Source organism: Chaetodon auriga, chromosome 5 (assembly GCF_051107435.1).
Source record: "Chaetodon auriga isolate fChaAug3 chromosome 5, fChaAug3.hap1, whole genome shotgun sequence".
NCBI classification, from domain to species: domain Eukaryota; kingdom Metazoa; phylum Chordata; class Actinopteri; order Chaetodontiformes; family Chaetodontidae; genus Chaetodon; species Chaetodon auriga.
In genome coordinates this window covers 22170293-22193154 of record NC_135078.1, presented here as the reverse complement: position 1 = coordinate 22193154, position 22862 = coordinate 22170293, and the positions used below count along the sequence as shown (strand labels likewise).

Here is a 22862-nt window from a genome sequence, read left to right as displayed (position 1 = left end):
ATGCATCCGTCACTGTGATTGGCTGGGGGCTGGCCGTCAATATCGGTAACCAATGAGAGAATCTGGAGTCTGACGTCAACAAGAATATTGTGGAAATTTGGCCAGTTACAAGTGAGGGGGACGTTCCTATTTTCATCAACTTTTCTCTTATTGGTCATTTAAGCGTGTCACTAAACTTCTGTCATCCAATTAGCGTGTACCGCGTTGATGTTGAAGAGTACTGAAAACATGAAATTGGCTTTTTATTCTTGATAATACAGCACGTGTGTAAAGAATAGTACTAATTACTGTTTTCATTGTGTTTTATTTTTTTGAAACAGCCCATACAAATTCACTACATATATTCATTTTAGAGCAGCAACGCAGTTTATGGTATCTTCTGAACTACTATATATTCTGGTTTATCTTGATAAGCATAATCAGTTATTTAACAGGCTTGAATTCTCTTGCCTTGCCAAAATAAACATTTTATTTCCTATGACCAAGCTTTACTGTATGTCTGGTAATCTTTAATCATTTCATGCATAAACCACCTGCCAGGTTTACCTGCCACACTGGGTTCATTCTCACTCGCAAACACTGTAAGCCCTATCAAGATGCTTTATTTTACTGTCCCAGTAGATACATGTTTGTTGTGGGTATGGGTTTCAGTTCACAGGCTGGAGAAAGTTGATCCCATTCAGTAAGTGATAGGGTATTCTTCTTTTGTTCCTCTCTAAGCTGACATGGTAGGCCCAAGTTCCTGGATTCTGTGGCGCAGCTCTGTGGAGTCCAACAACGGGCCAGACTGGGGTTCCTGTAGGTAAAGACTTCTGCAACACAGAAGAAATATACTAGTGAGAAGGAGAGTAACATCACAGTATGGTAGATGTGCTCTATGTAAAGCAACACAAACTGAATAAACTACTAGGGGTTTACATTCGATCTTCTTTGAAAAATATTCTGTTCAAACATCGTAAATGAGCACATATTCAGACTGTGTCTAGCTGTGATGTGATCACATTTTCCCTGCGTACCAAGAATGGGGAGAAACAACATTATGCAATACTAGATGCTTTGATGTTTGGCTGAAATTTAAACTTGCAGAAATTTGTTGACTGTCTGAGATCTTTAGAAATCAACTATTTTTGTAAGATTTGACTTTCTATATGCAATCTAAAAGAGTACAAAGTGCGTTTGTGTATTTGGGAATGCATCTGTGTTCATCCGACTCTACACAGTCACATGGGTTCCAAACTACCTCTGAGTGTGGCTTGTACAAGCAAATCCCACTACCCCACAGTGGGTTTTGGGTACATTTCAGGCATAACTCTTGTGCGTATAAATGTGCTGACAGCTGTGCATATGTAACCCAAGATGTATTTTTGTGCGAACAGGGGTGAAGTGTGCAAAGAAGGTGAATTTAATAACAGCAGTGTCTTACTCTACTGAGGATTGTTTGGTGAGGCTCCAGGTCTTTTCCCAACAAGCTGCTGCCTCCCATCTCCTGCCAAGCCTCCACAGCACTTCACCACACCACAGCCCTGCACCCACACAGTCTGAGACAGTACACACAGCATGATGGCATGTTCTTAGAAAAGACCACGCAAACCAAGGACAGATTCAACACCGGTCAAGTATGGGCCTAAAGTTCTCATGACTGACCTATACTGTTAAGTTAAAGCTGTGGTGTGTGTACCTGGGAATGCCTGCAAGCTGAGCTGGAGGTCTCTCAATGCCTCTCTCAGCTGGTCTGTCTGGGAGAAGCTGATGCCTCTACCAGCTAGTGAAAGCCCCTTCAGCCTCTGGAGGATACACAGATCTGTTCCCTGCTTGCCAACCATGTCTGTACTCGGTATCTGTGGTTGGGAACCTGTAATTAACAATCAGCAGAATAAACTGCACAATGTAACAGTAGCTTTAGGGTGTGTGAAAAGGGCAATTTCTCTCCAAAGCATCAAAAAAGTCAGAAAAGCACTCACCCCTCTTTCTGAAGTGTACTCTCACCAGCAGGTTGATAGACCTGTAACAGAGAGTGAAATCTTATGTGTTTGTTTAAAATCACAAAAACCAATGACAGAAATAAAGTCAATTTCATCTTTCAGACCTTGTGTAGTGAGTCACAGCTTGCTTCCAATCCTTCAGGTGAGTGTGGGAGTGACCCTGGAGGAGGTAGGCAGCCCCGGCCCAGAGCAGCATCCCCACCTTATCTTCAGCCTCACGCTTCTCCTCCTGCTCCTCCACCACCAACTTCTCTGGCAGCAGCTCCAGTGTCGTGCTGATGACTTCATCGCACAGTGCCATGCAGTCAGCGGGCCGTCGGGCCATGAGCAAGGCAGCGCCGGCCTCCAGGTAAAGCTCAGGCAACCTGGGGAGGGGAGAGACCTCAGCATGCATCTGAGACAGACACACAGCAGACAGACATCAATTAACATGTTAATCAGAGTATTGAGTATAATAGCATGCACAAAAGTAGCTCATCATTAAATAATCTTGTGTCTGTTTTCAGTCTTACTCCATGTTGATCCTCTGAGTGAAGAGCAGCCAGCAAGTCCAAATAATATTCCACACCTTCTGACACTCTGAAGAAACAGCAAACACCCGTATTATAACTACAGTGTGCGCTATGTGTGCACTATTGTCACCTCCATCTACGTTTCCTGGGTTTTAGTAGTAGTCAGGTGACAGTAAACCACAGAAAGTCTGAGCCCCATGCTGGTCCCCTCACCTCCCATGGTGCACACACTTCTGGGCCAGACTGTGAAGGACAGAGAGGGCAGAGGGAACTGAGAGCAGGCTGTTCAGTGATTGGCTGCGGAGCAATAAGGACGGGGAGAGGAGATGAGTACCAGCCACAACAGGCTCTGTGGCAGAGGGCAACATCAAAGTCTGTGAGACAAGAGAGGTTTCACGTTTCAGTACGAAGGCCTGAATATGTGTCGCTGTCCCAAATAAACCTTCTGGCTCATCTGTTAAGGACTATTCTACCACAACAAAGGCAAGGATCTTTTTTCAACAATAAAAATAATTTATCTACAGCTAAATAAGAAACATTAACCACATTTTTTCATGCATCTTTCCTCTGTCTTCCCTAAAGCATTGAATACTCGTGTTACTCACTGAGTGCAGCAAACGAAGAGCTTGTATCTCCGCCTGTGTGTTGCCCAGCTGTCTGTAGACGAGCATGCTCTGATACAGAGCACATACACACCGGGAGTCTGTCTCCAGTGCCTTCCTGTAACACTGCAATGCCATCTGAGGGCGACTCTGGAGACAAACGCAAACACACACACACACACACACACACACACACACAGACTCACTGCATGCAAACCTGCTCAAACCTGTTATGCCAATGCATGATGCATGCTAATTTTCTGTGTGTATGTGTAGAGTCTCTCTAAGTGTGTGTGTGTGTGTGAGAGTGTGAGTGTGTACGTACCATATGGCCAAGGCAGGAGCCTGAGAGAAGGTGTGTGTATGCTACTAGAGTTCTGGGAGCTGGCAGGGAGGAAGCTGTCTGCAGACCAGACAGCGCTTCTAAACTCTGACCCTCACTCAACCTTTCTGCACCTTAATGAAACATACAGAAGACAGCAAAACACCAGATTTATTCCTCAATAATAAGATGTCTATTTAAACATCACTGTCATATGGGTTAGTTGAGAAAACCTTATTGTCCTCAAACTACATGGAACAAAACAAATAACACACTACATCAGCCATCCCTCAGCATCCGTGGACAAGGCAATTTAAATCATGACTAAATAAACGTAAATAAAAAATACCAATACTACATGCCACTAAATATGCCTTAACAAAAAAAAAAAACAACTGTTGCTGACCTTGGACAATGAAAGTACACATCTGCAACAGTTCAATAAGCTGTCTTGGGTCCATCACCAGTCGCGGAATGTCGGAGGACCTTCCTCTTGCCTCGCTCCTCCTGTCATCCTTAACTCCAGCAGATAGTGTCTCAAACAGAGACAAGAGCTCATCCTTCATCAGAGAAAAAAATGCAGTATGGTTTTATTCTATAGTACTGTCATATTCACATTAACAACAACAAATACAAGACCAAGCCTGTGCTATCCCACACTGTTGGGACAGGACACCGTGACATGCTGGCAAATATCTACCTAATGTTTTGCTGGCAGAGACAGGGAAATAGATATTGGGGGAAATTGTGCCTGAATTGTTTGCATTTTGTCGTGTTTTTCTTTAAACAAAAAAGCAAACAAACAAAAAAACATATGTAATTTCTCTGTGGGCTTTGAGCTTGGCTTGGCAGGGACCATTTGTCTCATAGATAGTAAAGAAAGGCCATGAGATGAAGAGGAGGGAAACAACATGCCCTAAAAACAAACATGAATTTCTGGATATATATGGCACATAATAAACCATGGTGGAGTTCACTTGGAAGCTAACTGAGACGCCATTATTTAAGTTTGGTCTGTACCAGAGGCTAAATGACAGCTGTGTCATGCGAATAATTATGCAACAGTGTTCCTTTAAACCACAACAAAAACAAGTCGGGTGGGAACAGCCAAACAGGATCGTACCTGAAATTCCTGAATAGTTTTCAGTTGGCAGGTGGCCAGCCACATTGCCCACTGCAGACAAAGAAGGTTCTGTACAGAGGAATTCAAATCTGTGTTTCCCACTGACTTTAGAGCGTTTCTCCAAAACACAAGAGGATCTGAAGCAACAGGGCCATCTCCTGTCATCTGCAGAACTGCGCAGAACAAGAGCAGGCAGCAAAAGTCAGAGCTGAATCCTACGAGCTACCACGAAACTGGATGTGTGATATCTAGCTTCTGTGTCATCACCTCACAGATCAGGCCTACCTCTCGCTGTGGCTTGTATGAGGAGCGGCTCAGCCTCTGAGAGCTGACACTGAGCAGCAGAGCACAAACAGGCATTGTACACTACTGTCAGCTCCAGCTGTGTGTGATCCGTAAGAGGAGGGACACCTGCAGGAGAGTGACATGAGGAAAGAAAGATGCATGAAGGTAAGAGCTGAGCACGCCACCTCAACAGATTTGTCCTTTGTATTTCTGAGGAGATGGAGCACCTTGGATTTTCCTTAAAAGTTTGTGAAACTCAGACGAACACCATCTCAGATGGGTCTGGTTCTGGTCTCGGCTGATGGCATCACCTCCTCCTTCATGCTGCTGAAACAGTGAAGGGACAACTGGAAAGTCACCAAGATTGTACTTCAGTACAATTTACAACTACTTTATTTACATTTATGCTACTTCATGTCACCACTACACTATGATTTACAGAGGAACGTGACACTTTTCACACATTCATTATAGTCACAAGTTCCCCCAAAAGTCTTACATACAAAACATGATCATTTAGTAAAATCCGATTGAGAAAGATTACATTATCAGCACTATATGATGGGTTCAAATCAGCCAGCTACAACATTAAAATACTGCTTACATGTTAATGCATCTGTAATTAATCCAATAATGAAACTTAATAACTATTAAGAGGAGCGATTTTGCACAATGACTACTTTTACTTTTGATGTTTGAAGTACATTTTTCTGGTAATACTTCTGTATTTAACCGAAATAAAACGTTTAATGCATGTGTGGTTTTGTCACGTTTATTAATTAACACTGAAAGATGTGAATGATTATGACTAATGACGTTATTTTCTCTTCAGCCAATAAAAAGGTCAGTACCAGTACCAGAAGCATAAACTAAAATTTAGCACGGACCACAATATGACTCTTCACTCTCTTAATCTTAATATTCTCCATCATAAACAGATTTTTAATGCTAATTCAACGTTAGCGACAGTGTTTTAAAATGTTGTGGAGGCGAACAAACTATTAACTGCCTACCTGCCATTTCTTTACTAACTCGTTGTTTTCCTGGATCCATTTAGATGATAAAGAAAGCGGCTGGTGCATTCTGTTAGACATTTTTGTGAAGAAGTTACCGGTTTTGTTTAAATTTTCCCTCGGTTGTCAAAGGGCAGCCAAAACCGGAGGTAAGGAAAAAGCAAACACAGGAAGTAAATGGTAGTGAGATCATCGCAGTGAGGCTGTGCTGCCCCCTGTGGACGAATCAGGCAACGCCACCGGCAGTCTGCTAACTGTCCAGCAGATGGTGCTGTGACAAAACCTCAGCTGTGTTCTGGAAACTTCAGTCTGTTAGTTCATGTGTGAAAGCCATTAAACTGTGAAGTGCTACTGCTGTTTGTTTCTGGTCATTAGCTTTACAACCAATCCAATTAAACATATGGACACAATCATGATTGCACGACCTTAATTTATTCTGTTTGACTCTTTTGTTGGCTGACCTGTCCTTTAAAAATCGGCATTGGCCATAGTGGTACGCTGCCATGATCACATGCACACACATGCATGCACACGCCTACAGTTCTATGGCAAGTAAACACAATCCAAGGCCTTAATTGTATTACAGCTGAGTCATCCTTAAGACTGCCAGGACAGCCATTTTTCTGGTTGTCCCTCCCAAGGTGACTCCCTCTTTTCTCACCCAGTTCCATTCCTCTCATCCCTCTTTCTGTCTCTGTCTTCCAACAGTGCATCATCTTGTTCCCTGTTGTCTGCCTTCATCACAACCTCCCAGCCCCTCTTTTCTTTCATTGTCTCAAATCACAGAAAGCGCTAAATATACCACCGTGGAAAACAAGGGAAGCTCCTGACACCCACTTCTCCACAATATACAATCACACACTTGCAGCTGCATAGGCATGCACACAAAAACACACAAAAAGACATCTTTCATCCTGACCCCACATGTCTTTTGTTCCCCAAGGACGAGTTTCAGTGTTTTGTGACAATTTCCTCTGCATCGATCCTGTTATTTTCCATCTCTTTCTAACTGTCTCCTCTCTCTCAATCCATCCCTTCAAGGACAAGGTCATTACATGGCAAGAGCCTCCCACCTCCTTTTGAGCTGTCCCTCTCTCAATGTCATTCGCATGGCAACACTTCAAAACTTTCATGAAAAGGTTTGTACAAAACGATAACTGCGACAAATCCACCCATGGCAGCATTAAAGTGCAGACTACATTGCCTTTGAGAAGCCAGTAACATGCATTTTAATTTGCCTGTTCTATTTCTTGAGAGTTTATCTGTTCTAGGGTGATTTGGAGGTGAATTGGATTTAACAGCTCCCCAACACTGCATCTTAACACAGACCATCACAGCGGATAAACCCCAAATGTGGCCATGGTTGTTATATTTCTCCAGCAGAAGCCGTCAAACACAGGATGAAAAACTAAGTCTTTTCTTTTCTTTAGAATTCAGCTGTCTGCAGATGGTTCAAATAACACGGTACTGAGGAACATGAGATATATTGAATATGAGATCCTCCTAACATCACGACTTAACTCAGCCCATTCTGCTCCATTATCCTCATTCATAAAACATGAAGCTGGTGGAGTGAGGGGATGTAACGCATGTTATTTCTGTAGTGCATGCCCCTCAGCCCCCTGAACATGTGAGATGTGGCGCAAAGCACGCTGTAATAGCACATTCCAACATGCATTTTAACACATTCATGTCATGGGTTTCACCTTGAAAGTCATATCTACGGACCTTAAACAGACCTGACACAGTTACTGGAGGACAGGCTAAGGGCTTGGGTGTCACACAGTCCCCTGGGTGTCATTGGGCTGACAACACACATGTTCACAGGGTTGAAGAATGGCTGATACAGAGGAATGACTGTGTGCTGATTCATCTATTCTTCAACATACATCTCAAGGGAAAGGCACAATTTTTCCTGCTCCTTTAAGGTATGCAGAGTAAACTCACTCACCCTGAGTTTGAGTAATCAATAGGTGCTGGACGTGCTCTTCAGAACTGGTCTTCTTCTCAGATCAGCAGACAGCTCAGTTTGTTTTTTTGTGTGAATGCTGTATCATCGCAGCTCAGTGCGTATCCTGCACTATAAAGGTGCTGTTTATGCTGCTGTTTTTGGATTTCATGTCAGTGCTGTCACATGTCACGCTTGGCCTGCAGCCATGTCTGCACAGCTGGAGATTATGTAGTCTTCAGCAAGAAAAAGAAGGAGAAACCACAAAATGAAAAGTTCCGTTTGAAGTCCAAGTGAAAAAAAAATAAACCTTTTGTATGTGTGTGTGAGAGAGAGGGAGGAAGAGAGTCTGTCAATGGCCCAGCAGTTGAATTGAGTCCCTGGGGAGTTGGCATGGATCTGCAAACTCACACTGCAGCAGCAGCAGCTACATAGAGCATCAGCAGAACACACTGCACACCCACACAATCAGTTCACATCCACTTTAGCCACAGCATTCACAAAATATGAATATATCTTCAATTTTTAAAACTTTGCAAAATGAATAATTAATCAGGCCTGTTTATACAGAGCAATACCGACTGACAGTTGCAAATAGGCCAAAAAAATTACTCATGCAATTAAAACATAGACGATATTCCCCCTCAGGCGTTTTTATATACAAAACAATTTAAGATTTAAAAAAAAAAAAAGTGACGCTTAAAAAACATTTTACATGCTATGAAACCAACGTTAAAGTCTGCAGCCTCGGTGAAATGCAGCTCGTTAACACCCTCAATAAAAAATACAAATCAGGTAGTACAGTGATAGTGAATATATTCCTGCGCAGGCACAAGTTCAGTGAAGAAAAGATATCTCTTTAAATAGAGTGTGTCCTGGTGCTGACTACTGAGTTTTCCCTCCCTCCTATATAAACCCAGCGCTCCCCCTCCTGCTGCAGTCAGTTCTCATTCGGCCCGGCCAACATGAGTTACTCGGTGGAGCATCACTTCTTCGGCCCGACCTCGTACCGCAAGGCTCGGCCTGCGTCCGTGTCCTCCAGCGGCTTTCACTCCCAGCGCCGCCGCCTCACTTACAGCCAGCCGTCCTCCGCCGACAGCCTGGACACCTTCAACGGAGACATGACGCGAAGGAGCGAGAAGGAGATTCTGCAGACTTTGAACGACCGGTTCGCCGGCTACATCGACAAGGTGCGGAACCTGGAGATGCACAACCGCAACTTGGAGGCGGAAGCGGCAGCCCTGCGGCAGAGCCAGGCCGGCCGCGCCTCGGTTGGGGAGCACTACGAGCGAGAGCTGGGCGACCTGAGGGGTCTCCTGCAGCAGCTCACCGCAGAGAAGGGCCGCGCGGCTCTGGAGCACGAGCACCTGGAGGAGGACATCCAGCACCTGCGGGCCAGACTGGAGGATGAGGCGCGAAACCGGGAAGAGTTGGAGGCTGCCGCTCGCACCATGAAAAAGTATGTTGAGGAGTGCCGCCTGGCGCGACAGGAGCTGGACAAGAAGCTCCGTGCTCTGGAGGAGGAGGACGTTTTTCTGAAGAAGAACCACGAGGAAGAGGTGGCCGAGCTCCTCGCGCAGATTCAGGGCGCGCAGGTGAGCTTTGACATGCGAGACACGCTGAAGGCGGACGTCACCGGCGCGCTGCGAGAGATCCGCGCGCAGCTGGACAGTCACGCAACCAAGAGCTCGACGCACGCTGAGGAATGGTTCAAGGGTGAGTTCGGTTGAAAAAGGGAAAGAGTTACAGATCTTATACTTGTTAAATCACAGAGAAACATCTGTGTGTGTGTGTGTGTGTGTGTGTGTGTGTGTGTGTGTGATATCATAGGCTCAGCGCTCCGTCTCTGTCCATGGTGCTGAAGTCTAAAGTCACACCCTGGAATTTACATCAATCAGGCCACAGCTTCATTGTAGCCTCTGTGCTGATGTATAAGGCAGTGGCTTGCAGTGTCTTGCTCCACATATCAGGGTTGCAAGAATCCCTTGATTTTTTTTATGAGGACATCAACACTAACTATCAGACTGCTGACTTTAAATCTTTGCAAATTAACGATCCCATCAACCTGCCAGATCCCAGAAGAGTTTAATGGAAGGAAGAGGGAGTTTAATCAACAGTTACAGACGAATTAAGTAAATCAAGGCGGATAACCTAAATAGAAAATGCGCAAAAATCAAGATTTTAATAATATGACCTCTGGTGATTTCTGTGGGTGCATTGCTGCTGCAGAATTATCATTTTTACTAAAAGGAAGCGCTGCAGGAGCGAGAGGGCACACAGAGAGGAGACTATGATTAATTTGCACTCTCACTGTGGGTAACAGTGGGTGTGTTCTTCTTGCCAGCGCCCCATGTGTTTGCGCTGTGCGTGCCTCTCACCCTGCACCTGAACCTCTACAATAAGAATCTTCGTTTCAAGGTCACTGATCCGCGTAGGCGGACCAGACAGACAATGCTCCATCACTGGGCTCAGGCTTACATCCTGTCTGATGTCGTGAGTTAGCCAAGGATGTGGAAGTAAGCTTTACATGTAGATACGATGGCTAGTCTTACTGAAGCGAGGCAGTGACTCAGACATCATCTTGTTACATCCCCTGTGAGAATCCTCCCCACAGTCATACTGCAAGACGCAATATCAGACGCACACAGAGCTGCTGACCTTTGTGGTACAACACAGAAACACAATCAGCACTTGAAGGCCTAGAAGTGATTTATCTGAGCAGCAGTTCGATTGCATGTCACAGAATTTAATGATGTATAGATTGACCCTCGCTGTACGTCTGCATGCTGACTTGATATAACCAGTGAAAGGTGCAAACACAGTGACCTTCCCTGTGTGGTGTCCAGCTGACTGCAGCAGTGTGGCTCAGTCATGCTTGGAAGAGGGAGGGAGCTGAGTCAGAGTCCTGACTGACAGATGGACACTGTCAAGGTTACTGAGGCTCTCTGAGGCCTTGAGGACAGAGGACAGGTCAAGTGTGTCAGGCCCAAGATAAAACAACAATGCATGCATATGAACTGAATCAGTATGCTGAGTCTCTCCATACTTCCCGGCAGGTCACGTCAAACTGTCAGCGGTGTGACACAGCAAATGTGATTTCCAAACTGTCGTTTCTGCAGTGCGTATGGAGCACCTGTCTGAAGCTGCTCGCTCTAACCAGGACGCCCTTCGTGGGAGCAAAGACGAGATCGCAGAGTACCGCCGTCAGCTCCAGAGCCGCACCATTGAGCTGGAGACGCTTCGAGGAACCAAGGAGTCCCTGGAGAGGCAGCGTATGGAGAGCGAAGACAGACACCACGATGACCTCAGCTCGCTACAGGCAGGAAATCAGCACAAACACGTCGCTGATCTCTTACACGGAAAACCAGAAATGCGCGCTCATTGCATGTGTTCTCTCAAACCATCAGCTTGATATTTGACCTGTAAGGCTGAGTGTTGTCATTTTTGCAGGAGACCATCAATCAGCTGGAAAATGAGCTGAAAACCACTAAATGGGAGATGGCCACTCAGCTGAGAGACTACCAGGAGCTGCTGAATGTGAAGATGGCTCTAGATATTGAGATAGCTGCTTATAGGTTGGTCAGGGTTTAAAACCACACATCAACAGTCTTCGTTCTTCCTAATGTCAAAAGTTGTCAACATTTTCACTGACTGCTTGTCTTTGTCTTTAAAACAGGAAGTTACTGGAAGGAGAGGAGAATCGCTTCGTGTCAGGAGGAAGTCCGTACTCCTACCTGGAGAGCAGAATCTCCCACTTCAAAGTGAAAGGGGAGGAGATCTCAGACACAGTCATCGTGGAGGAACAGACAGATGAGACCCAGGTGACAGAGGTGACAGAGGAGGCAGAGGAGGAGGAAGAGGAGGAAAAGAAAGAAGAAGAAGAAGAGGAGGCAGGAGGGGAAGAAGAGGAAGGTGAGGAAGCCAAAGAGGAGGAGGGAGAAGGTGAGGAAGCCAAAGAGGAGGAGGGAGAAGGTGAGGAAGGAGAGGTGAAGGAGGAAGAAAAGGGAGAGGAGGAGGAGGAGGAGGAGGAGAAGGGTGAGGAGAAGGGAGAGGAAGAGGAGGCGGGTGAGGAGGAAGAGAAGTCCAAATCTCCGGAAAAGGCTGCATCCCCTCCTTCGAAGTCCCCTCAGCCTAAATCTCCTGCTGTCAAATCACCAGAATCCAAATCGCCAGAATCCAAATCACCAGCAGCCAAATCCCCGATGCCCAAATCACCCGCTAAGTCTCCTGCAGTCAAATCTCCTGCAGGAGATGAGTCAAAGTCACCTGTGTCGAAGTCTCCACCCAGCAAGTCCCCCGAACCCAAATCCCCTCCTCCCAAGACCCCTGAACCAAAGTCTCCAGAGAAAGAGAAGGCCAAGCCCGTCGCTGCCAAAGACACCCCTAAAGAGGAGAAAAAGGAGGAGAAGCCTCAGCCTGTCAAGGAGGAAAAGAAGGAGAAAGAGCAACCGGTGAAGGAGGAGAAGAAGCCAGAGCCCAAGGAGAAAGAGCCGGAGAAGGTAGACAAACCCGATGCAAAGAAAGAGAGCAAAGTGGACGAAGCGCCCAAGACGGACGACACTTCAAAACCCGCAGCTCCCAGCAAGCCTGCAGAGGACAAACCCGCCCCCAAATCTGAGCCTAAAGAGAGCGCTCCCCCCGCCAAGGAGGAGAAGCCCTCCGCTCCTAAAGCAGAGAAGGCCGAGCCCGAGGCAAAGCCTGCCCCTAAAGCTGAGCCCGAGAAACCAGAGAGCAAGAAAGAGGAGAAGAAGCCAGAGGAGAAGTCCGCACCCAAAGCCGAACCCAAGACAGAGACCAAGAAAGAGGAGAAGAAGCCAGAGGAGAAAACGGAGACCAGTAAAGAAGAGAGCAAGGAGGTGAGGGAAGGAGGGAAGGCGGAGAAAGCGGAGAAATCTTCTGGCACCGAGACAAAGGAGAGCAAGGAGGAGAAGGCCAAGAAGTAAAACTGATAAGCTGTGATTCAGGGCATGAGGAGAGGAGGAGGTGGAGATGCCAAAGAACTATGAGGGAGTAAAAGAGCAGGAGAAAGCAGATGGGCACTTCAATGTCCGAAGCAAAGCAGGCGACGGTATGTAAGCAATAGTGATTCCTGTAGCAAATAATCCCCTGCTCCTTAAGTATGGCCATTACACCCCCGATGCTTCTGATGTATGACTGTAGTGAATGCAGAATGCTCTACACTCTTTATCTGAATGTGACAACTGCCCTTAATGAATAACAAGTGCATTTAAACCGAATCCCGCTGATGGGGACCGCCGGGGCCTGCTGTACCTACACAAGCCTTCAAGGGTAGCGATGTCAAAACAATGTCAAGCTAAAGATTGTGACAGATATCAAGTATAAAAAAAAATGTTTATTTAAGCAGATACAAATGTCTATTATATTTACAGATACATGAGTAAGAAAGACTTGAATTTTGCTTGTTGTGCACCTTAATGCAGCTTCTCCTGACAGGTGTGCTGCAGCGTCTCACTCTTCTGGTCTGCAACGCTAGGACAACGATGACTGTGCTATGTATAAACTGCTGAGAATATGCAATATGAAACAGATCAATAAAGAATGAAAACTCAAACATGAGAGGCTTTTCTTAATCTGTTTACACCACTAACAAAAAAAAAAAAAAAGAACAGAAAAAACCTATGGGCCATTGATCTTGAGGGAAGACTTGTGAATGAGAAGTGTGACGGTAAACGCTGCCACTAACTGCACTGCATTGCGGCGGAGGAGAGAGGGAGCTGTACCCACCCACGGCAGCCAGCGCACCCTTCCTCACATCCCAGAGACGGCGCTCATGTATAAATCAGGAGCAGGGCTGCACGCTCGCACAGAACACGCTCCGTTTCCCTCTCACATCCCAGCTCTGCCTCACCGCCGTAAGGGAGGTTCACACACTGAGGCAGTGATTTCCCATCATCTCATTATTATTGGTTCATAATAGAGCATCATGAGTTGAGATGAATACAGACCAGACCTCGACTTTACATTAATGAGGAAACACAAACCCTCCCTGTCAATGTTGGCCGCGACTTCCAGTCGTATTCAAGCTGTTCATAGATTTCTATTTTTCACGGAAAAGGTGGGGATAAATATTTAATGGGATTTATTGATGAGAGCAGCAGCTGTTGAAATCATTCATTTTAGCATTTCATTCATGTCCAGTGAGAGCAGCTGAACGGTTATATTGAAGCCTTTGAGATACCCTCGCGTCTGAGGATTTGACGCTGACATTGGAAAGCCTTTGGCTGACATTGAAAGGATTTCTCTGCTGGCATGATTTCAGAGTTCTTTACATCGGATCCCCTTCAAACGCAACCTCGCTGCATCTGATAGACGGCTCTGTGTTAATGGGATCAGCGACCTCGCCGTAAAGCAACAGCAGGTGGACGCGTCTTCTGCTCGGCATTGCACTTGAATAACACTTCCCCAAAGTTTTCCCTGAGATACTCATTATTTCTGAATTACTTCATTTCTGGTGGCTCTCGGCAGGCTTTAGGAACAGCTACAGCGCCGCTCAATCAAGTCATCTCATTTTGCTTTTTACGGATAATCAGGAGGTTTTTCCGATTACAATTGTTATTTTTTCCTTTCAAAGATCTCATTGTATCTTGAGACGAGGTATCGGTATGAGTTGCTGTTTGCAGTTCTCCTTTCAGCATGAAAATCCTCTCACATTTAAAACAGTGACCAGTGGCCTCGTCCTCCCCTTCTAACTATATACATCCCTGTCCATAAATCTATGAGCCATTAATGTCCGATTAGGTTACATCCTGCTGGATTTGCACTCTAATGCGCAAGAACACAAGCATGGTCATTTTGCCAAACGCTTCTGCAGACTGCTGCTAGCTAAACCACAAATTAAGAGTAATCCTTGATGGAACTGACATCAGTATCCTGCATAACAACCTTTTTTCCTTCTATTAAAGCATCTGGGATGATAAATGAAAGGTCAAAGGCTGACAATACGCCAAGTATCATCTTCCATGGACAAAATTCTCTGGGGAAATGACTCAGCTCGTTGTAGCACTGAACCACAATGGCATAATAATCAGGTAGTGCAGACGAGGCCTATAAATAGAGCAGCACAGAGAGAGGTGAAGGTAGGGAGGAAGGCAGAGGGAGAAAACAGAAACATTCGGAGCGAACGACAAAGCACGGACACAACCGAGCCTTAAATAGACCAGATACACGCTCATTCAAGAAGATGTTTTTTTATTTTTTGTTATAAAGACTTTTAAAAAGGGATACTTTGTGTGTCAAAGAGCCACAAAGGGTAAACTTGGGGGAGTTAGAGATGTGAAGTACAACAGGGAGAATCATATGGAAAGATTTAGCGGTGACTGAAGAAGCCCTGAGGATGGTTGTACTTGAATGGCTTCAGACGATTTGGACCCCTGAGACAGACAGAGAGACAGATGTCAGTTAATCAATTCACATTCTGAAAGTGTCTTTAACCAAATGTGTGTCAAGACTTCACCGTCTGTTGTACCTGACGGTGCGCAAGCACATCTTCTCCCTGGGAAACTCTCGTGGTCCCTCCACGCCGTCGTCTTGTCCTTCAGTCTCCAAATACACGTCCAGGCAGACACACAGGCGTGAAATCTGATTGGTCAGGAGCTGGTGTCCCGGACGTGGTCCCTGGAGTTCACTTTTGAACACATTGACTTCGCTCTCCATGGCCTAAAAATGGGAACAGAGGAGTTGGTTAGAGTCTGCAAAATAAGGTCACAGGAAAGAGTTCGTACAACAACAGAGCACTAAAAAATGTTCCTACTCGAAGGTTGTCGTCAGTGCGGCCACTGCGCTCTCCCTTCCAGCTGAGGGAGAGGGAGAAAAGAGGAGAGATTTCTGGGTAACGGGGACTCAGCACCACGGCGGCCTGGAGACGAGCTGTGGAGGAAAAGATCGAGGGAGGTGCTTTAGAAGAAACAGACACAACTCATCCACATCAGCCAATTCTGTCATCAGTGCTGGAGATCACCTGTGCCCCTCTCCACCACACCCATGAAGTACAGATCAGTCTCCTTTGCCAGGCCAGCGTCAGTCACATGACGTGTATAAGGCAGATCCTACCAAGTGAGAGATATGTCACAGTGAGACGTGCTGCATTTCCAGACGCATCACTTCAGAACAGGTGATTCTAAATATCTCTACACGTGTTTATACCATGTACTCCTCTTGGGTGATAGTGGTCCAGCGAGCTAAGTGGGAAATGATCTTGGCAGGAAACAGGTGCTGACACTCGCTGGAGACCGGGATGATGCTGTGCTCTGAGGACATGAGCGCAAACAATTTCAGTCAAAATCTCCTGCCTCTTCTTCAGGAGTGTTTCACGTGTGGTCGTTCACATTTAACGTACCTAAGGAGGCAAACTGTTTGTGCAGAGCCAGGCGGGACTGGACTCGTCCCCTCAGCAGCTTCATGGTGCTCTCCATTTGGCTGGCACTCAGAGAACTGCCCACATGCACGGCCTGGAAAAACAAGAGCGTGATGAGGCAGACGCACACAGAAGCTGTGCTCACCGAGGAAATACAACCCCGATTCCAAGAAATGGAATGGAACACTAACACATAACCACTGTAAGAAAACACAGTGTATTTGAAAATGATTGCATTCTGTTTTTATTTGTTTAACGCAGCGTCTCAACCTTTTGAATTGGGGTTGAACTTGGTTTCAACACGCACCTCTGAAGTATCTTTGGGGAAATGCAGTCCTCCGAGACACTGAACCCACATGTAGGGATGGCCAAGCTCCTCCACATAATCCGCGAAGCAAACAATCCTAAAAGAGAATGAAGGGTTAATTCAGACGTGATTTCGTGTAATTTAATGGCGCGACTGGCTGTCCGTCTTCTCATTTACATAAATGATTTGACATCCTCACCCGACTTTATCAAACTGGTAGCGGTTGGCCGGGTTGGGCGTTTCTCGCCCCTGGTCGTTGGTGTAGAGACAGCTGAGCAGAGTGTCTGATTTCAGCAGATTCCTGCAAAAGAAGACATCATCAGACTTTCCTTTCAGGGACACAGAGAGGGAGACAAATGCTCCACGCACACGCACACACACTTAGACTCACCCTGCACTGATGGCTGTGCTGAGGTCTGTGGAGGTGGACACCTTCGTCTTGACCGTCATAATGTTCAGATTCATCAGGTAGTAGAAGTAGAGATGGAGGATGCTGCCATCTGTGGAGACATGATGGGTAACATATGGTGATGAACTAATCCATTACCATCTTAATTCAATACTCCCTCTACTCCGCTCTTTTCATTTAATCCTCCCAGTGAACGTCCCCCAGGGTTTACTTTACTCTGCAGCGCATTAGAGTTATAACTAGGTGTGGTCGCGGCGGTAGCTGGCAGCACCCAGGGGATGCATACTATGCTGATGGTCATCTTTCAAGCTCCACTCTCTGCAGGGACGGTAAACCCAGTGACACTGTGTCACTCGCAGACACTCACACTGCTCGCTTTTGGCTTCAACTGCAGCGAGCTGACAGCTGCAGCTGGCAGCAGCGAGGATAACTAGGGAGGGGGGGGGGCACTAGAAATGAAAGTAGAAGTTAGAGAAAGACTGGCGATGAGAAAATATGCTTACAGCATGTGGTAGGTGCTGCAGACCCACGCTGCTGCAAGCGCCTCTCTCACCTCTCTCCCTCCTCCCCCTTTAGGTAGAGTTACGCCTGCAATGCAGATCTCCCTATAATCTATCACTGTTCCTTTTCTGACCAGCAGAGGGAACAGAAGGGTCAACTTGTGTCATGACATCATAGCGAGGTGGGTCACGCTTGCTTTCTTTCACATACTATCTGGTAGGTATACGGTTACTACAACACACAGGATCGCTCTGGTCACATTACAGGGAATGGAACAGATGATTTGGAAATGTTTTCGCTTAAATGTAGTGTGTAAAGACTGGGAATGAAGCAGCCTGCACAAAATGCACAAACCTATTTGGTGCAGAAACAAAAAATTCAATTCATGAGTAGTGTAGAATGGGTTACCTTTGCACTTGAGGTCTAAGCAGAGGGACAGAGGGTGCCTTTTCAGCATCTCCCGTCTCTTGTCATCCAGCTGGCCACCTGTAGTTGGCCTTCTCCTCTTCTGTCAGACAGACAATAAAAAGCAATGGAAACAAGAGATGAAAAGAAAGAAAGCAAAACAAAGTGTGTGTTTGACATTGTGGCATATCAAATAAATTACAAAACCAATTTGCATCAAATTACAGCTGCTTGCAGGAGAAACATGATCGGCACTAAGCATCGCTAGCATTTTAGCCCCCTATTATTACAGAAAAAAGGAGGAGGCTGCAGTTCAAAGGAAAAGCTGAGGCGGTAAAAGACTGAAAAAGAAGAGAGCACTTTAGATGAACTGACATATGCAGATGGTAAAAAGCCAAAGAGACGTTTCCACAAAAAAACGTATTCTCAAACCAGTCACCCAGAAAATACACATTCACTTCACATGCAGAGAAACATCCTGTCAGACAGTCTGACAACAAAGACGAGCACTGGTCTCTGGTGCTGAGTGTGCATGCCCGAGGTGGGCTCAGGTTACAGTCACCTAGCCATTCTTGGCAAAAAATTTCCCACACTCCCCCAGCTGGCACTCGTCTGGATGCAGGAAGCGATCGATAACTGCCCCTCCTCCACCCATTAGACCACAATGCGTGACAGCTAGGGCTTCAGGGACAGTTTGTGTGTCCGTAGCAGAGACGGGTATATTAAGAACTCATTGACCTCAGGCTATTATTGTGTGCTGAAGCCTGTGTGTTGGGAGTAAAGCCGGGCCTGAAACTCACCGTTTTCTCCTGCTCCTCCTCTGCATCTGAATCACTCTCATCATCTGCATGACACCAGAGCACATATTAGGTTATCTTTGGTCAGGGGTGCATCTCTAAGCAACACAAAGCTGAACAGGAAAATCAGCTGCACGTGTGCTATGTGCGCATGCTGCATGCATGATGGCAAGCATGTATAGTAGTGTTTGTACCCTGGGAATCTTCTGGAGGTTTGGACAGCGCCTTGGCTTCATCCACATCACCAGTGATTGAGACGTTCAGGTTCTTGTCTGAAATGGAAACAAAAATGAATCAGTGACAATCAGGGCTTGCATCCCGTGAAGAATAACTCCACGCTGTGTTGGATCAGGCTCTTCTGTAATCATTACTTACCACAGGCCTGGCCATAGGCGTTGGCTTGAACAAACAGGACGTAGAGAGGTGGAGGCAGGTGGCGGGCAATCTCTGTCTGTTTCTGAGTCTGTTCAAAAGGCATGGACAGGTACTGCTGCACTGGGAGGGAGGCCTGTGGAAGAGGAGAGGGTATACTGTCATTCAGATGATGGGACATGACGTCCATCGGTGGTACAGCAGGAAATATTTTTACCTCAATGAAGACATGAGGATTAATAGGACTCAACAGAACACTTTTCTTTAAAAATAAATTAAACATCATACATAATGAATGAACTGCAAGGTTCAAACCACTTTGCAACGTCAGTGCTCCAAGCTGCTGGTGGATGATTATTATACCTGCATGATGGCATTGAGTCCCGGCTGCAAGCTGCCCAGATGCTCCTTCTTCACCTCGATGCTCTTCTGGATCTTCTCCTTTGTGGCCTGTGACTCTTTGTATTTCTCTGCCAACCTGTGTGCAAGTGCAGACTGTTTAACAGATGCTTTGTGCTCCCGCAAAAATCAAGACTGTTTTTCCACCACAGCATGTTACCAATGCACAACGCTGTGTGCAAGTTTGCATACCTCTTCCTCTGTTCAAGCTCCCAGTCTAGTCGTGCCAGTGTGAGCTGGTGGGGATCGTTTTTTGTGAGGTGGGGCCTGGAGATCTCCGGTGGCGCCTCCTGGTGAAACTCTTCCTCAGACACTAAGTCTATTTCCTCATGTTTAGACCTGGGTCAGGAAAAGGTATGTTAACTAAGCTCTATGTGAATAAAGCCTGTTTTTTTTTTGCTCTCTTGAATATGATGATTGATAACTTCAGCAGCTAACTTCATTGGCAGTAATTCTGCTGGGTCTCACATAAAAGCTCCAGCTGAATGAGATATTTTGCACTCACTTGAACTCCAGACACTTGCTGATCTCCTTCTGAAGATGTAAAACTTCATACAGCAGGTTCTGTAACTGAAGGTGCAGCACATCCACTCGCTGCTTTGCCTGAAGGAAAAAGAAAAAACAAAAACGGTGATTACGGTTTGCAAACACAACCGAGATGACCCTGGAAATAAATGCTGGCCAAACAATTTGCCAAGAATCAGAACCAGGGATCAGCGAGAGCAAGGATCAATAAGCAGGACACGAAACTGGATCAATAAAATCCACAAACTGGAGGGTGTGTTCGCTTTGTTTGCTGACAGTGGCAGCTGTCAATAGAAACAAAGTGCTTGCAGGGTTGCCACTGTTTTGTAATAATAAAATTAAAGGACTTTTCAAGGACAAATTATTTCACAATTAAGGGCCAATGAGTCACTTAGATGTTCACACATACGAGCACAGTGCTATACAAAGATCTGAATAATTTAACTTAATCAGACAGAAATTTAAAGCCACGCAGGCAGACACGGGCGAGGAAAATCCTTTGATTTCATTAGAACTGAATCATTAAACAACACAAATTAGGTAAAATTTCATGAAATATGCATTAATCTGCATATCAGTCGAAACTATTTTTAGGCCAAACAACAAACAAAGACAGCTTGTTGGACAGTTGGGATGGGGGAAGAGGGGGGCAATCAGCAAATCGCAGTATGCTTGCCGCCTACGTGGAGTGATAGATAAGAAGAAAGTGTATTCATCTTGGCCCGGCACTCCAGATGTATACAAAACAGTATCATAGGTGAGTTTTCAGATGATGGAGCGCGAGGCTCAAACTCAGAGATTCCAGCAGGGTAAATCACCGCACTTTTAAGGAGCTCTTTGTTGTTTGGTAAATCAAAGCACCTTCGAGTACTTTCCAGACACGCAGCAGTCCTCAACTTACCTTCCCTGATCAGCACAAAAAGGAGCTGAGGCAGCACTTTCTCAGCAAATGAATGGAAGAGTGTGAACTTAAGCTGGCGTTTCCTTTAATAGCTCATAAATGTCGGACAGCGTTTGAGAGTAGTGTGGGAGTTACCTCGTGTGTCTGGTCTCTGCCTTTCTTTAGCCGCATATGTGCCAGACGATTGAGTTTTTTCAGATTCATGAAGTGGATGCAGCCCTGCATACGTCTCTGCTCCACCTCAGCACACTGAGAACAGATACGACTGGTTAGACTTCATCAGCACAAGGGAAGGTGCAGAATCAGCTCTGTGTGGGATCATTCAGTATATTCAACGTTGTGATGTATTAGATTTACCAATTCCACAAACTGCACGCACAAAGGGAGTAACTAGGATGTAATGTGACTTTTATTACTAACTGGCGTCAGTGTATAGTAACAAAGTATGCTGCATGTGTATTTTAGATGTATGATTCTCACCCCCTCTTTGGCTCCGTTGGCTTTAAGATCCTGGATCTCACTCATGAGTGTGGCCAAACTCTCACACGACTCTTTGTACTGCAGGTAGTCCTGTTCAGGGTCCCTGCCATCCAGCTCCACCTCCTCACTATACACACGCACATCCTGGGAGGAAAAAAAAAAATCTACATCAATCCTGAATCCATTGCAACACTAAAACTAACAGTAAGTTGGTATCTGATTATCTGACAACAATCCAACACTTAAAACTAAAGGACATACATCAAACGTAGTATATGCACCCATACATCATTTTTTCATTCATCATTTGAGGCTGTAATTTATGGCGCTGTTGGCTGCTGTATCATATACAAGATGTCTCTGTTTAATCAGAAATGCTTATGTTTTTCAGTTCAGATTTTTAAATGTTACCCACTTCATACATATTCGTGCCAAACTCTTCACTTCGTTAGTACAGAGGACTTCAGTGTTAATTCTGTTTATCTGTAGATAATCTTGACTGTTTTGAACTGTGTATCTCAGCTACACTGCCCAATGACACCTTGTGGGGGTAGATATTTACTGCTTACAGTGGACCTTGACCCCAGTCCTTCTGGGAGCCACCCTACGCAACTGCTGCCCCTCCGTAGCCCCCAACGGGTCCTTCCCGACGGTATCCTACCTGCTGATCCCCTTCCCCGCGACCTCGCTTCATCTCTGGGGTTCCTCCTTCACTGCGGAGAACCTTCGACTTTCGCTTCTTCACAGCATCAGACATGGGTGGCTGGATTAAGGTCGAAAACATAAGGTTAGTCTAAATACAACGAGGCAAACAGTAAAATCATTTAGCTACTAATCGACAGTAAACTAACAATGTTTCCTTATTAGCAAGCTGGCTAATGTTAGCATGGTAGCTCTGTGATAGCTACGCCTGATTAGCTCAATGGCTAACAGCTGTTAGCTTGTCGGCTCATAAAGGCAGGTTTTCTGATCATAAATACCAAAGCTTCGATATATTGTAAATCTGATTACATAAATAGAAATATCCACATACCTCCGTAATGCAAATGTATTTCTAAAATATTAAATCGTTCGCAAATGCACGTGCATACGGTACTTTGTTTCACCAGAAAGCGCCGAGTGCGGACGGAAGCCCGGACGTGCCAAAATCTTCAGACCAAATTGCCGGAAGACGAACTAGCGGTTGCAGTGCCACCTAGAGCAAATTATGTAAACAACGGTATTACGAATGATTAAAATGACTGCACTACTCTAAATAACAAAATACTTTATTCCCTCTCCTCACCAGTTTTGTCAGATTGTGTTGCCATACAAACAGAAAAAAATCAAACATCAAGGTGAAAATGTGCTCAAAGTACCATATTACTCAAAAAGGTACAGCAGAAGCAGCACTACCATAATACTTATTAAAAAGCTTAAGTTATGTACATAACAATGTACATGTAAATAAATATCAGGAGCCTCTAATACTACCTTGTAAGCAGTATGTTTGCAAAACTATTAGTTTACCTGTAAAGAAATATGTTATATAGAGAAAACTGCGGTGCCCATGTTGAATGCAACATCTTCTGAAAACCAACAAATGTCATACGCATATCTGGATAT

General features: G+C 45.5%; 3 protein-coding genes across 4 annotated transcripts; 1 reads left to right on the top strand and 2 right to left on the bottom strand.

The window, feature by feature from the left end:
- Positions 1 to 313: 313 nt before the first annotated feature.
- Positions 314 to 5987, bottom strand: fancg (FA complementation group G). 2 transcript variants are annotated; one of them, XM_076730899.1, is made up of 14 exons: positions 5840 to 5987; positions 5054 to 5153; positions 4827 to 4952; positions 4542 to 4714; positions 3825 to 3978; positions 3422 to 3552; positions 3100 to 3246; positions 2708 to 2868; positions 2495 to 2561; positions 2087 to 2376; positions 1962 to 2002; positions 1679 to 1852; positions 1424 to 1538; positions 314 to 812 (listed from the first exon to the last, which is right to left on the bottom strand). In XM_076730899.1, the coding sequence occupies exons 1-14, from the start codon at positions 5918 to 5920 to the stop codon at positions 716 to 718; spliced, it is 1857 nt and encodes a 618-aa protein (XP_076587014.1). In that variant the 5' UTR covers positions 5921 to 5987; the 3' UTR covers positions 314 to 715. The 2 variants fall into 2 exon arrangements, with proteins under 2 accessions (XP_076587014.1, XP_076587013.1); XM_076730898.1 differs by having other exon boundaries at positions 5054 to 5150; positions 5840 to 5970.
- Positions 5988 to 8715: 2728 nt separating this feature from the next.
- LOC143320880 (uncharacterized) lies at positions 8716 to 13361 on the top strand. Its single transcript, XM_076730897.1, has 4 exons — positions 8716 to 9503; positions 10907 to 11106; positions 11238 to 11362; positions 11464 to 13361. Exons 1-4 carry the CDS (start codon positions 8753 to 8755, stop codon positions 12728 to 12730), a joined length of 2343 nt encoding a protein of 780 aa, XP_076587012.1. The 5' UTR covers positions 8716 to 8752; the 3' UTR covers positions 12731 to 13361.
- Positions 13362 to 14979: 1618 nt separating this feature from the next.
- On the bottom strand, positions 14980 to 22401 carry thoc5 (THO complex 5). The gene is made up of 20 exons (XM_076731947.1): positions 22291 to 22401; positions 21919 to 22020; positions 21258 to 21401; positions 20913 to 21026; positions 19857 to 19954; positions 19544 to 19690; positions 19316 to 19430; positions 18956 to 19088; positions 18775 to 18852; positions 18584 to 18627; positions 17787 to 17886; positions 16860 to 16968; positions 16668 to 16769; positions 16469 to 16565; positions 16144 to 16255; positions 15951 to 16054; positions 15766 to 15853; positions 15559 to 15674; positions 15274 to 15464; positions 14980 to 15178 (listed from the first exon to the last, which is right to left on the bottom strand). The coding sequence occupies exons 2-20, from the start codon at positions 22012 to 22014 to the stop codon at positions 15115 to 15117; spliced, it is 2052 nt and encodes a 683-aa protein (XP_076588062.1). The 5' UTR covers positions 22015 to 22020; positions 22291 to 22401; the 3' UTR covers positions 14980 to 15114.
- Positions 22402 to 22862: the final 461 nt, after the last annotated feature.

Coding starts and splice junctions, on each gene's coding strand:
- fancg (XM_076730899.1), bottom strand. CDS start 5,920: ATGTCTAACAGAATGCACCAGCCGCTTTCTTTATCATCTAAATGGATC. Junction 4,715..4,826: donor CATACAAGCCACAGCGAGAG/GTAGGCCTGATC, acceptor TGTTCTGCGCAG/TTCTGCAGATGACAGGAGAT. Junction 3,979..4,541: donor AAACTATTCAGGAATTTCAG/GTACGATCCTGT, acceptor TCTCTGATGAAG/GATGAGCTCTTGTCTCTGTT.
- LOC143320880 (XM_076730897.1), top strand. CDS start 8,753: ATGAGTTACTCGGTGGAGCATCACTTCTTCGGCCCGACCTCGTACCGC. Junction 11,107..11,237: donor ATGACCTCAGCTCGCTACAG/GCAGGAAATCAG, acceptor TCATTTTTGCAG/GAGACCATCAATCAGCTGGA. Junction 11,363..11,463: donor ATTGAGATAGCTGCTTATAG/GTTGGTCAGGGT, acceptor TCTTTAAAACAG/GAAGTTACTGGAAGGAGAGG.
- thoc5 (XM_076731947.1), bottom strand. CDS start 22,014: ATGTCTGATGCTGTGAAGAAGCGAAAGTCGAAGGTTCTCCGCAGTGAA. Junction 21,402..21,918: donor GCGGGGAAGGGGATCAGCAG/GTAGGATACCGT, acceptor TTTTCCTCCCAG/GATGTGCGTGTGTATAGTGA. Junction 15,675..15,765: donor TGTGGTGGAGAGGGGCACAG/GTGATCTCCAGC, acceptor TTTCCTCCACAG/CTCGTCTCCAGGCCGCCGTG.